The 14,838-nt window shown below is 43.1% G+C and overlaps 1 protein-coding gene across 1 annotated transcript in view; it reads right to left on the reverse strand.

Annotated features, from left to right (window-relative positions):
* Positions 1-14,838, reverse strand: part of LRRC7 (leucine rich repeat containing 7) — a 3,010,809-nt gene that overhangs the window by 425,223 nt on the left and 2,570,748 nt on the right. Inside the window, exon 22 of the mRNA XM_069641926.1 lies at positions 14,610-14,781. Within this exon, the coding sequence (XP_069498027.1) occupies positions 14,610-14,781 (172 nt within the window). The remainder of the gene's footprint in view (positions 1-14,609; positions 14,782-14,838) is intronic.

Raw genomic sequence — 14,838 nt, forward strand, 5'->3', positions numbered from 1 at the left:
TGTAAACGAATTCACACTCCGAAACGAGCTCATACGAGTAAGTCCTCACCATGTGAGCCCTTGCTAGTTGCTGTACTGTTTTTGTTTCTCTTGGGTGCATCTCAGTTATACCTCCAAACCAAATCATTTTCTGTCCCCAGCTTGTGTGGCGACTCTGTTTTGATACTCTGCCTCTTGCTTCTCTGCACTTACAAGATTTTGAAGACTGGGCTCTATTTCCAGTCGTTTGATGGAGAACTAAAAACTCCACCTCACCCTCACCCTTCACCCCCCTTTTTCCTCGTGACCGCTTGGATACTTGTGTTCCAATTAGGTATGCAGGATTCTTTTTATAATTTGCTTAGGTGGTGGTCAATCCTCCATTTTTGCACCTCCAGGTGCTCCACCTCAGTCTAGTGGTAATCTGCATGTGGACATGGGGCTACCCTCATCTTTTGCGCTGGTTCACTGTGGATTGTAAGAATGTAAGGTCTCCGCCTTCCTGTCAGCCCTTTCTAGGTCCATACCAGTATTCAATGGATATGGTTGGTTGAACTGTATGTATAAAAAGATCACAATGGACATATGCCCTTTAGAACTTTTTTCCGTATCTTCTCTTTTTTAGTGATTTATTATCCCCTGATGAAGACGTTTCTTTGAACAACTATATGTCGAAACCGGTTGGGACTGGTTAATTACAGGGTCCTAAATATTTTTAGTTGGAAACCCTGACTCTGGACTGAAGATGTGTTTATGAAATTGTATATGCAAATTATGTTTTTTGTGTAATTTTATCATTTACCTGAAATCCTTTCAGTTTTCTCATTGGTTATTTTTATGACATGGACGATAGAGTGGTAATGTGCGAAGATAAGGGTGGTCCATACAGGTAAATGAGTTATGCATCTTAATAAAATGTGGTGCTTGTATTGAAGAACCTTTTCCTCAAACCCATAAGCTTTTCAATAGATTTTTGAGTTAACCAGCCAAAAGTTTTAAATGCCTATAGAGGGATTGTATTTGAAAGGCTCGCAAAATCTATGCTGATTTTAACAGTATAGAATTCATGGTGTGGTGTGAAAAAAAGGACCTCAGACTTAGAATGGTCTTTTCCTTTCAAAAGCCCTGTGAAGCCATAACGCGTGTTCCAAAACTCTTCAATAGCCCCATACATATCCTGATTAATATGCCCCATTCCCATATCCCATAAAGGTACATCTTGCTTGCTAATATTTCAACACACAACAGTATAGAAGCATCACATCAATACCCCTTTTAGTAGTTTTATATCGTCCATCATTGGCGCTTTAAATCCCTTATCTATTGTGTTGCCTGTTGTGCCAGTTGAACTTGTTCTTTATTGCATCGCTAGAAGTAATAAGTCTTTACTTCAGCAACAGGTTCAAAAGATCTGTAGTAACCCCTCTTCCAAATAAGCCTGACCTGGACCCAGCGATCCAGAACAACATTTCACCCATTGCTGGACTACCATAGCTGCCAGAATAACTAGAAGAGTTGGTGGTGGCCCAGGGGCAGACCTGGGCGAGGGATGGTAGACAGCCCACAGTACGGTTTCTGTTGACAACATGGACTCCAGATGCAACGTGTGGAGGAGGGGACTTGCCTCTCCTCATTATGCTGGATTTGTCTGCAGCGTCTAATACTCTGGATCGTGCCCCTTACAGGAGTGGTTGGGATTTATGAGTCAGCAGTGAATTGCTTTAGATCCTTCTTGCAGCATAAAGAACAACATGGCAGCTACCTGAGGCGTACACTTTCATTTACCCTATGGTCCACGTCATCCAGATGTCTCTCTGGGACATAGAGCACAGATTGGACCCAAAGAATGATAGGAGTCCACTTTAGGCCCTGACAACTGTCACATATCTCATATATCTCCAGCTAGCTCAACATGCAGAAGTTCACATGCTTTACCCTATTTCTACCTCATTTATACGTTTTTACATGGGGTTTTCCATGCAAAAGAGGGGTATATAAATGCTCCCTCTTGTGCCTTTTCAGGAGATGCTCAATTGCTATTAATGGGTCACACTTGTGTATGAGCGGGATAGAAATAAAATATCAATAACAATATCAATATCAATACCAGCCAAGATCCCCCATAGGGTGGTCAGTCAAAATATCGAAAACAAAATGTCGAAAGACAATAATGTCCAAAAAAAACCGTCGAAAAATAAAAGGTCGAATTTTTTTATTTTTTATTTATGTTTATTTTTTGGCTCTAGTATATAAAAAAAAGGTAAAAATAAAAATAAATAAAAAAGGGGGGTTGGGAGGAACCCCCCCATTTTGAATAAAAACGTATTAAAAAAGAAATTTGACTTTTTATTTTTCTGCGTTTTTTCCGAAATTATGACTTTCGACTTTTTTGTTTTCGATGTTATCACTATGAACCCCCCCATGGAGAAGGCAGAAAATCTGGACTATGTCTGTGAAATTCCCATCCACCTGTTGTGCATTCCAAACGTGAAGCTCATGACTTCAGGAAACAGGGCATTGTTAAAACACATTTGTCTAACTAATGGTTTATTCATCGTCCAAGTTTCTTCTAGCAGCTCCTTCAGCTTTCAGACCTCACCTAGAGGCAATTCCCTTTGCACTTTCTGAAAGAAGAAGACCAGCAGCTACCGAAAGAATGTCTAAGGGAACCACATGGAGTCCTGGTTCACTGACGTAGTTGAAGTTCACACGCAGAGGGAATTACGCTGAGATTTGCTTTCTATTTCTCACTTGGTGGGCCCCCAACAAAAAACTACCTATTCCTTTCCGTGTGAATTACCCATCCAATCTAACCCTAACATACATACAGTGTAGGTAGAGGTGTTGCTGGGGGAGCTTAGAGGCCTTTAACCCTGGGTCTTTTGGTTGTAGCCCCGGGTAGAATATCGGGGTCTACATCCAAATGGCTAGATAGCCCCGAGTCCTGACAATCCCGACATTAGTGTAGCCCCGGATCTTTTCCAGACCTTGCAACACCCTTGAATGTAGCCACATTTTCAATTCCTATACGTGCATGGTGAAAGAGTTGAGCACTTGCCAAACATTTTAGATTGATGTTATTTCTGAAACCCAATTAGACCGAAGAAAAGAGTCAACAGTATGGAACTTCACCGTGTCCATCTCAATGTCTCAAACCTAGGTTTCTCACTGGCTGCAGCAATTGATTCTCTAGCTGGATAGCCAGTCGCTCGATAGGTTAGTTTAGCTTTATGAAGCAAGAACACCTAAAGATTTGAGACTCACAGATCCGCCTTCAGAATGGGCGAATGGGAAAGATTCCAGTACATTCAATGGAATCATTGGTGCAATAAACCAAAACTTTAGTCAGCATGCGCTAATCACTTTATTCAATTTGAAGACTAAGGCAACAAAGGAGTGCCTCTAGGTTCCATCTCATGGGTGTATGGGATGTTCACCTCCTATCAAGATGGTTGCAATCCTCCCTACAATGAGAGATGGAATTCTCACATAGGTCAGGTGTTTGCAGAAGAATCATTTAATGTGACTGCACCAAAGAGAACATGCCTACACACTATGCTACTGGTGGGATTTGACTCCAGAGAGACAGAGAACTATATTTCTGGGGCCTCTTACTATTCCTTAAGGAAATACTATGTTTCTTTTACATCTGGGGGGACTAGGCAAGATTCACTGATTCTTGGTTTTATTAACATGACTGCATTGTTTTTGGTTCATTTGGAACCCATAATACATGTCGCTGGGTGATGTGGATGAGTGGGATATCTATTCTGTGGGATCCAAAATACTAAAAGTGGCAACCCAACTGAAAAACCGTTGATGGCCTCCTCTGAATTAGTGTGAGACAGTGATGTTTTATCTATTAGGCCAAGTAGGCACCGGCCTATGTTCCCCACTCCTTTTAGGGGCCCTGTGACGGATTATCCATTAGGCCAAGTAGGCACCGGCCTATGAGCCCCACTCCTTTTAGGGGCCCCACCACAACGGTCAAAATAAAGTGGTGCAGAAAATGAAAAACATATAACGTATTAGGAGATCATTTACAATGGGGGGGCGACATTTTGACTGCCAAGGAGCTTCCACAGGGTTTAATGCGAAACTGGTGGGAGATCAAAAAGTGGATTATTGTGGTATTGGAGAATGTGAAGGCCAAAGTCTGGATTTTTCGGCATAGGTTCAACAAGGCATTGTCTCTATGTTAAAAGTCATGAAACAAATATGCCCCACAGTTGTTTAGCCTCTATGATGATATTTACGAGAATGATAGAGGCAATTGCGTAAACACAGATGAAAAGATATACACAGTGTATGGAGAGAGGAACATGGGTCATGCTCAGAAGCTGAGGAATGAGGTGTGTCACTAGATATCAAGAAAAATATGCTTAACACACTACATGCACTCAATGAAACATATGTTGAACCCCCAAAAACATATTTAAAAAAAGAAAAGGAAGATAACTTCAGGCTCATAAACAGGATGGGTGAAAGAAGGAAGACAACATAAGGAATGCAAGTAAGAAATGAATTAAGACAGCAAGAAAGACATCTCATGTCTGAGACATCAGCAGACAACTCCAGCTAGGCTCTCTGCTTCAAGAATCGCGATGATACCAAACTGAAAACAAAGGGATTAGGTTTAACTGAGAACAATAAAACAAAACATAAGCAGGTTATTCTTCGATACAGGACAATGACCCTCAGTCCATCCCTGTCTTCCTGAAGGATAAAAAGTCGATCCGTCGTTTGGGGGTAAAACGCCCCAAACGTCTTTCTTGGCTGTTGAAGTGACACGCTTGTCTTTTCTAGATGCTGTCAGATATCAGACTTCTTCTTAGGCAAAATTGGCCTCACCAAGAATCAGACAACGTTAAGGGTTTTTGCAAGATTGCGCTTGGCCCTGGAGTAGTTAGGCTTAATTCCTTGACTGACAGTTGGGGCACCACCCTGTATTATACACCTCTATTGCTTTATGAGTCTCTTCAGGAGCCCGGGTCTCAAGTCTCATCCAGCTCTTTCTGTTGTTGGCCCTTTAGGCATTAACTCCTCATTATTCCCCCCCTGCCTCCCTCCAGCACTATCTGAAATGTCGTCAGCCCTAGGACGATAGTGACTTGTTTTGTTCCTCTCCCTCCTCTCTGCTGCCCTCTCCCTTACCTCGTGTAATTCTCCGGCTCTACCAGAAATGTCGTCAGGCCTAGTATGGTAGTCGCCTGTCGGTTTCCATTTCCTTCTCACTCTCCCCCTCCCTTCCTTATCTATGTCTTAGCTCTTGCACTTTCTGAAATGTCGTCAGGCCTAGTATGGTAGGCGCCTGTCTGTTTCCATTTCCTTCCCACTCTCCCCCTCCCTTTCTTATCTATGTCTTAGCCCTCGCACTATCTGAAATGTCGTCAGGCCGAATACGATAGTTAATTTCACATCCTTACTTGTTATGGCCTGTAAGAATGTCATTGTATTTTCCCTTGTTCCCTCCCTTGCCTTGAAGCACTTTGAAACACATTGGGCCTCATTCCGAGTTCGGAGGTAACCACGCCGCTATTTGCGGCATGGCTGCCTCCGAACTCGTCCAAACTCCGGCCTGGTGAATGGAGTAATTACCGGTCCATTCCGATGTCAGAGGGACCGGTAATTCCCCATTCACAAGGGCCATTCCCCATTCCCATTTGAGCCCCCGTAGGGCTCAATGGGAAGGGGGAAGGCGGCAATAACGGTACCGCTAAAAGCAGGCGTTAAGGAAGGACCTGCAAAGGGAACTCGTAGTAGGGCGGTAAGGGTTTAACGGCACCGGTCTCGTTACCGGTGACCGTTAACCCTTACTGCCCTACTCGGAATGAGGCCCATTGTGCATAGGCGCTATATAAATAAACTATCATATATTGCTACGGTTTATAGTGAAAAGGTCGAATTTAAAAAAGTCGAATGTCAAAATCTCAACAAAAAAAAATCAGGAAAAAAAAGTCGCATTTTTTTATTACTTTTTTTTTTTTTACCCATTTTTTTTATTCCCGGACCCCAAAATAAATATATAATTAAAAAGAGGGAATTCAACTTTTTTTTTCGAGATTTATTTTTCGAGATTATTGTCATTCGACTTTTTTTTCGAGATTTTGACTGGATACCATCATATATCAAATCATATCATTGCATCCCCTTTCCTCCTCTATCTGGCCCTCACATCCTTTCTCTACTCCTCCTTCTCTGTCCTCTTATCCTCCTCTACATTTCATAAATCTCTACTCTGTTCTTATTTAATCCCAGTCTTTTATCCAATTGTGTTCTTGTTTTCCTTTTTCCTGTTCCACTGTTCCTCGATACCCCACTCCTTGCTTCTTTTCCACCCTTTCTTTTGACTTCTTCTCTCATCCTCCTTATTGATCTGTTTCACTTCCTTGCCTTCTCCTCCTTTCTCTCTCTATAAAGATCTCCTTGTCTCCTCTTTGGAACTCCTCCACTTCTTTCATATCCTTCTCCTCAGCTCCCCTTTTTTTCTATGGTGGTCTCCCTTCATACTCCCCTTTGCTTCTCTTCAACTCCTTCCCTTCTGTTCCTCCCTCTTTTTCTGAAGTTCTTCTCTTTTTTATTGGTATTCTTTAACTCACTCACCTCTGTTCCTCCTTCCATCTCTGAGCTGCCTTCCTTACTGAGCTCTTTAACTCCTACAACTCCACTCTTCTCTGTTGTTCTGCCCTCCACCTTCAGTCTTCCCCTCCAAACCTCTTTTCGCCATTCCATTCCCTCCTTTCTGCTCTCCCATGCACTGTCCTTCGCCTCATGCTTCCAACTCCTGACTTCTACTCTCTCTTAGACTCACCTCTTTATACTTTAGTGGGATCAACCGTAAGGCTGTTAATTGTAGAAACAACTTCATCTGTCTATACCAGGGTGTGAGACCTGTGATTTGCTCACTCACCAGGGAACTAAAACCTCCCAAACCGTGGCTATTTGATGGGTGGACTAGTGAGAGGGTCTGTAATATGAAGTAACTGGTCCATGGTCCGCTATATTCAAGTAACCAAGACTCTGTTCCCTGTGTCTAGGATTATAACTTTTTCTCTTCCTTGTAGCTTTACCCCTTAGATCCCATTCTACGACCTTTGGGCAAGTGATCTCTCGAGGAACCCACCTCCTGTTTCATCATCTATTCAGGCTAGCCAGTCCCAGGTGGAGAGGGGTAATCAAGTTTCCTGGAGGAGACTACTGACATAAGGGCAGTTGCTGACGAGGGAGCTTAATGGATCTCCCAATTAATGCCTCCGGGGCCCACATTATGGAACAGGTGGTGGCTTCCAGCCGCAAGGTCACCTCAGTCCTACAACTCAACCTCCAACATTGGACTCTATCACAGAAAAAAAGAAGCAAAGACAGAAGGAATGGAAGGAATGCAGAAAGGAAGGCGAGAAGGTAGGGAAAAAAGGGAGAAATACTTGAGTTAGCACTTTAGTGTCATTCATTCCTTCCGTTTGTACTCATATTAGTGCTTCTAATAATGATATGGCCTTGTTGTACAGCATTCTGATGCTTTGTATCTAGGTTTGACCTGCATAAAACCCGACAGATAGATACATAAAAAAATAAAAAATAAGAACAGAAAGAAGGATAGAATGGAAGTAGACACAAATAAAAAAGAAAAAGAACAAACATAAGAAAGAAACAAAGGAAGAAAACAAGGGTGTGAAGCATGGATGGGAAGTAAGGAAGGTAAATAGACAAAGAACATTTTGGTAAAAGATGTGACAGTTTTTCAGAGTATAAACGTTGATATTTGTTTTCAGAAGAGGGGCACTGTATTACTATTATTATTATTATTATTATTATTATTATTATTATTATTATTATTATTATTATTAAAATGGTATTTATTGAGCGTGGGGGAGCTTCCAGAAGCGCTTTACAGAGGTATACAAGAATACAGATGCATAACGGAGCGCTTTTCAGGGGTAACAACAGAATAGATATAGAGTAGGGGTACGATACAGAGGGGAACAGAGGAGGGATGAGAGGGACAAATGGGGTCTAGCTAGTCAGGTGGCGTGGTGGGCGACATGATAGCCTATGTGTTGAGAAAGAGAGAGACTCCTTGAAGAGTTGGGTCTTGAGTTCTTTTCAGAATTGTTTGACCGTGGGGGCGAGTCTGATGATGACAGGGAGGAGGCTCCATAGTCTCAGGGAATATGAAGAGAAGGCTTGTTTTCTGGCCCTTTCCTTTTGCAGTGGTGGATTTCAAGCCTGCACGTGTCCTGGCTTCTGGTGGTGTGGTGTTTGCCGCATATGCTGAGTTTCTATGCAAGGTAGCTGTGTGACTTCAGGTTGACTGCCTAATAGATGGTGCAGCAAGACTTGAAGGTGATTTTTGCCTGCAGTGGGAGCCAGTGAAGGTCAATGTGAGCCGGGTTTATGTGGTCGTATATCTGTGAAGACCCTTGATGAGGCGTGCAACCACTTGCAGGACACTTCTTAGGGGCACAAGGGAGGATAACGGGAGGCCTTCAAGGAGGGCATTGCCCCCATTCAGGTGGGATAGGACCAGTGGATCTAAAGCTGTCTGCAGGGAGGAAGGGCTTGATTTTCCACAGGAGGGAGAGGTGATACCAAGTTGTCTGAGCTTTCTTAGCAAAGTGTGTCTTGAAGAGGTGTTTGCCGATGTGGACTTGTCACATGAGGTGATCTTGGGTGTTAAGCCCTGAGGATTCAAGGTTGATAGCCAGGTGTGTATGTCTGGGTGTTCAGTGTTCTTGTTGAGGAGTAGGAATTTGGTCTTGGAGGGGTTCAGCTTCAAGTATGCACTGGACATCCAAGACCGGAACAGCGAGAGGAAGGTTTCATGCCTTTGGAAATCCTTGATGGAGTCTGTCTTGAGGTATAGCTGTGTGTCGTCGGGGTATTGGAGATGTGGATGTTGTGTGTGGCTAGGACGGTTCCCAGTGGCACCATTTATAGATTGAACATCACTGGGGAGAGGGTGGAACCCTGCAGGCCTCCACAGGTGATGGCTAGCATTGGCGATCTAGAGAAGTACATCTGAACAAACTGCTGGCAGTTGGCGAGGTAGGACTTGAAGCAGAGTAGGACAAGGTTGCTGATCCCCATGCTCTGATGTAGAGTATCTATGAGTGCCTGGTGGTCTACTGTGTCAAAATTGGCTGAAAGGTTGAGTAGAGGCAGGAGGCATGGGTGGCCTTCGTCAAGGATGTTCAGGGTGTTATCGACCACCTGTATGGTAGCCGTTTCCGTGCTGCATCTGTGTATGAACCAGGATTGGTAGTTTTGGAGGAGATTATTGGTGTCGATGTGCTGCTACAGTTACGTGCATAACACTTTCTCAATGATTTTACCTAGGAAGGGAAGATAGGTGATGGAGTGATAGTGGCCTAGGTTGCCATGATCCAGAGTGGATTTGTCCTGTCTTTAGAGTCAATGGGAAGGTACCTTGAGTTAAGGAGCTGTTGATGATCTCCAGGTAGGGAAGGAGAATTTATGCAGGAAGGGCCTTGAGGATGGATGCTCAGAGGATGCAGTCTGTATATTATGTGGCTTTGAGAGCGGCCAGGTTTTCTACCAGGTCCTCTCTAGAGAGTTTCTTGCATTTTGTCTAGGGTGTGAAGATTTTGTGATGAGGAACCTGAGATGTATATGTAGATGCAGAGCTGGTGTCTATGTGCTTACTGATTTTGTTGATGAAGAAAGTGTTGATGGCGTGGATGTTTTGATGAAGTGTGGTATCTCAGGGTCGGGTAGCAGTTTGATGCAATGCTTGACCGCTTTGAAGATGGCTCTGCTTTTATTGTCAGCTTCTGCTATGTTCTTGATAGTGGGAGGTTGTGGCGGTGTTGATTAGTTGTCAGTGGGTTGCTCTGAGTTCCTTGAGGAGCACCTGGTCGGATGCGGTCCTGGAACGGTGCAAGGTTGTCTCTGGTTTCCTGATGACTGAGGTTAAGTTCTTGCTTGTACCAGGGTGCTAATGGTTTCAGTTCGCAGGTGAGTTGTTTCACATGCACATTTCAGTTGATGGAGAATGAGAGGGTGGTGTTGAATGCTTCCAGTAGAGAGCCGCAGTTCGGTTGGGGGTGCTCGGTCCACGTGAGCTGAAGGTTGATGAAGTATTCCACAAGGGCTTCCACTGGGAAGTTCTTTAAGGACCTGAAGATTTATTTGATGGTTTTCTGCTGGGAATACTTAACTGGGGTGGTGTGTAGGCTGTTGAAAGAGATGGCCAGGTGGTCAGACCAGCCAAGCGGGAGAGAAGATGTGTAGTCGAGGGAAGGCAGTGTTGTGATGATTAGGTCAAAGATGTTAGCTTTCTCGGGCGTTGGGTCTTTTCTGTGCTGTGTGAGGTTGAGGGTGTCGAGAAGGCCGAGGAGAGCTTCCTTTATCGGTTTGGCGGCCTTGTTACCTGGGAGGTTGAAGTCACCTAGGAAGATGTTATTGGTGTGCGTGAGGGATATGGTGCTGACCAGGTCGGTGAAGTCTATGATGTAAATGGTGTTGGGCTTCGGTGGTCTGTAGATGAGTTGGAAGTTGACTGTGCCCGTTGGGGAGAGCGGGACTTATCAGGAAAGGACTTCAAAGGAGCCAATGTTGTCAATGTAAAGTCTGGTGCAGGGCCACGAGATCTTGTGTATGACTGCAAGTCCTCCGCCTGTCTTGTACGGCTGGTCTCTGTGTTTTATGCTGTAGCTGTCGGGGACAAGGATGTCTACCATGTGGGTGGAGGTAGGTGTCAGCCAGGTCTCAGTGTTGAAGATGGCATCAAGATCCTGTGTATTGATGAGGTCAGTGGTGTCTTCTGCACGGGTGATGGCTGAGCAGACGTTGGCAAGCATTGGCTTCCGTGTAGTGGACGGTGTGAGGGTACTGATGGGCTTCAGCCTGGTGTAGGTGAGGTTGCTGCATTGCATAGTCCATACATTAGATGAGGGGTGATGTCCTTTACGTTGGTGTTCCCTGGTGATGGTGGGGATGGCCTCTGGGGACAGAGGGAGAAAATTCATGTTGGAGCGTGCTTACCTGTTGTCTGAGCAGGGGTTCATGCCCTGGGTCCTCCCGGTCCAAACAGGTCCCAACAGGAATTGCTCTTTTGTTTGTCTGCCCTCCATTTCAGATGCCCGGATGAGAGACGCCCTTGATCCAAGAGTTAAGAGCATAAAGGAGGAGGCATGTCTAAGAAGGTGGGTAGGCTTAAGCCATGTGACCTAGATCCACTTGCACCTGCTCACCTACTGCAAAGGAAAAGAGGCTGGAGGGTTGCTTAAGTAGGAAAAAAGGCTGGCAAGACAGGAAGGCACCAACAGTTTAGCAGTGATTGACAGGTGGGTGGGGTTTAGGCCACATGACCTAGATACACTTGCTTCTGCTTACAAGAACAGCATAATCGATAACGGCAACACCTCCCAAATTCCACATTTTATCAAAATATTTTAATGATGTTGACTCATGTTTAAAGTAGCAGAGTTTCAATGGTACCAGAAAAGAAGCACAAACATCATTGTGTAAAATGTTACACTTATCAATTAACTTTTCTTTATTTCAGCCAAAGCCATGAATTAAAAAGAAAATAGGTACATTGCCCATCTTCAGTGAAATAAATAAGCAAAATTCAAGAGAAACTAAGCATGTAACAGGCCAAATAAAGTAAGACTGTTGTTATTCCTCAAACCATATCCCATTCACTATGAAACTAAATAAATAAAATTTGATGACAAGTTAAGACACTAGGACAACAATTTAAATATGTTGCTAATAAAATATCAAATAAATGAATAATTGATTAAAGTATCCAATTTAAATTATCCACAATCGAGCTCCAGACCCTAGTGCATGAGCTATTATGAAAAAATAATTAAACATAACCAATATGATTATCCCAGCAACTTGATGTTCTTCAATCCAAGTACATATCCCTATGGGGTCCTTTTTAGGATAAAGTATACTGCCTCTCAGCAATGGCCACAAGTATATACGGGTAAGTGAGGACAAATCAATTGTTTACAAGCAGAATGGTTTTCATTGGAAGGATGTCTAGATGTGATTTTTTAACCGGAAGGAGTTGTGGGAGTCTCGTCATTAGAAATCTATGGGCTGGTTTTGTGATGAGGTGTGAACTTGCAGGATAGAACTGTATCGAAACATTAAAAAAATCTTTTTTCATCCGTAGATTTTATATAATTTGTCCTCCATTGTGAAAATGTCCTAGATTTTAATATATAATCTTTAAATTCTCTTGGATACTCCTAGTAAACAGATAACGGCACAGGATACCAACTTTCATTATCTAAATTAGACAAAATATGGGGCATGGCTTTAAGCCAATGAACCATATATGCACATTCATGTCATCAATCATTGCTTTTTTAAAGAGGATTCCTCAATATACGATCCATAAACATATCCATTGCTTTACTGTACGTAAGATTATAAGATCTGTAATGAATCGTAAATCGTGTAAATTATTATGTTAGGTATATTTTTGCCCTCCCACAATAGTTTACCAAGTAAGTTCCCTCCCAGATTTTCTTAGCTGCAAAACTTTACACCTTTATAGCGATCCAAGCAATTATTATAGCATTAGATATTTTTAGAGGTGATTGACTAGAAATAGCTCCTGTCGTTCTGTAGAACGCTTGGCACATGTGCAGATAGGCATACTTTGAGTGAGCCAACTAGAAGTGATTATTGAAAAGCAAATTCCCATATAGTCGAACCTTGTAACCATATCTAACTATTGATTATCAATACTAGAATTACTTTTTTAATTTCTTCATTTCTCTAATAACAATTATTTTAGATTGGCTACATTAATTTTTAGATTCAAAGACTCACATTCGATATTAAAAGCCATTATAAATGCTAATTCATATTTTGCCAAAATGCATTATCTTAAAGGAGCAGTGGAGTATGGCGCTCTTCAATCTTAGGAACCTCTGGATGTTAGGGCTGTTATAGTGTGTAATCAATATTATTGATGTACACAATGAAGAGTAGGGGTACCAAAAACTTACTCCTGACTAGACCCTGTGTAGACCCTATTGTTAGATCAAGTTACTTAGTAGAGGAGCTGGTACTAGTATATCTCACCCTAGCCTTGCTTTCAAGGTTGAGAGCTTTAATACAGGTACGTACATCATCTGGTAACCCCCACACCATTCAATACTTGTATTTCTGCATTTCAGTACTACACATTCCTCCAAGGCCAGGCTGCTATTTGCCAAGAAAAACAATTAAATAATGGGTGCCTCATATTGCCCCTCAGAGCTTCCAAAAAAGTTAATTTCCTTATTTTAACAAAATCAATACATGCCTCTGCTTTTGCCTCCAGCATGTTACTTCCCTCCATCTTCTCTCTCCAGCAGCCCACACCTGACTGCCAAACCAGGTTATCATTTTTGGGACCTGGCCCCTCCCCCTGGGACCAGCATTTTCACTTCTAACACGTGAGTTGCGAAATAGTTGTATTGGATTTGTGTATCCGAACACGCGAGTGGTACTCATCCCAGTCTATTGTTTCCACCCCATCTCTGTTCTTGGCTCTGTGAAGTCAGTCACATTCTGGGGCTGATGCCATCTTGCCCGCAGTATTCGTGCATTTACGCTGTGGAGTCTGCAGAGTGGAGTGGTGTTCTTTGTGTTATTTCTGTGTTTGCAAGTCCCTGCACTTGACAAAAGGCTGTTTGTGAGTGGGGCTTGTGAAACTTTACAGGATAAGTGTGTGAACAGATATACCTTCCCCACCTGGCCTGTTTTCCCACCTCAGTGGTGCTAAGGTCTTCTGGTTGCATCAATTTGGTAATTTCTTTTCAGGTGTAATGACGGGGCAGTGCTAGTTGTTCAGACGGTGTGACAAGTTCCTACCAAGCTCTTGGGAGAGGATAAGTTGGAGCAGGGGAACCTGCCATGCTACCCCTAGGAACTGTGCCATGTAGTGGAAGGGTACGTGGCCTCTGTGGTCGCTCTACCTCTAACCCTTCGAGCAAGGCAAAGTACTTCGCCACAATAGTCAAGCTGACAACAATAGTCCTCATTTAGCTAATCCGGGTTCATTGTTGCATCGCAGTTGCTAATGTACTCAGTACGTTGCCAAGGTACTCAGTATTATCATCTATCATGAAGAACTGCAAACGGGCATGGTAAAGTCCTTAAACGAGGAATGAGTGTGCCATGGGATGGGGCTTCACTCTTAATACTCCTCTGGGCTCTCTCTAAAGCATGCTGTGCTCACCTATACTTTTCAGTTGTACAAGTGTAAGATATTGACTGATTGAAGTACGCTTCACATCTCTGAACTGATTAGAAAATCTGGCCACTGCATGTCTGGTCAGTCAGCTTTCTCACAACGGAGACATGTTTTGAAGCCATTTGTACCTCATCACTTTCTTTTAATGGCATCTTTAGTAAGATATAGTGAGTAACCCTCTAGGATAGTAGAATTAATTCGAGAACAATTATTACTTTTTAATTCCTTTATTCCACAATACTTTTTATCAGCTGAGCCAGGATCCTCGGGGACAGATATATTGTGTATACCATATTGTCAGGGAAAGTATTGATATCGCATTACCATTTTACAATAATGTCCTGTAATTGGCCCATCCTGCTAAATGGGGATCAAAGGGAGATATAGAAGCCTTTTCACATACCTATTACCCCACAGAGAACTATTCACTGCTTCCTTCGGCACCGTTTGCACTTTGACCCGTGTATTGGAGGACCCAGAGGAAGCCTGGGAAGGCGAGTAGTCGGAGTAGGTGCCTGAGGACACACTGTTATTTAGACAGTGCATTTTATCCGCTTCTGAGTCATCTGTGGATTCTGAAAGAAATTACAGTAAGAGAGATACAGTCTACAACAAAAAGAACACATATTTAG

The sequence above is a fragment of the Ambystoma mexicanum genome, chromosome 1q, assembly GCF_040938575.1.
Source record: "Ambystoma mexicanum isolate Mex_15411 chromosome 1q, UKY_AmexF1_1, whole genome shotgun sequence".
Taxonomy (NCBI): Eukaryota; Metazoa; Chordata; class Amphibia; order Caudata; family Ambystomatidae; genus Ambystoma; species Ambystoma mexicanum.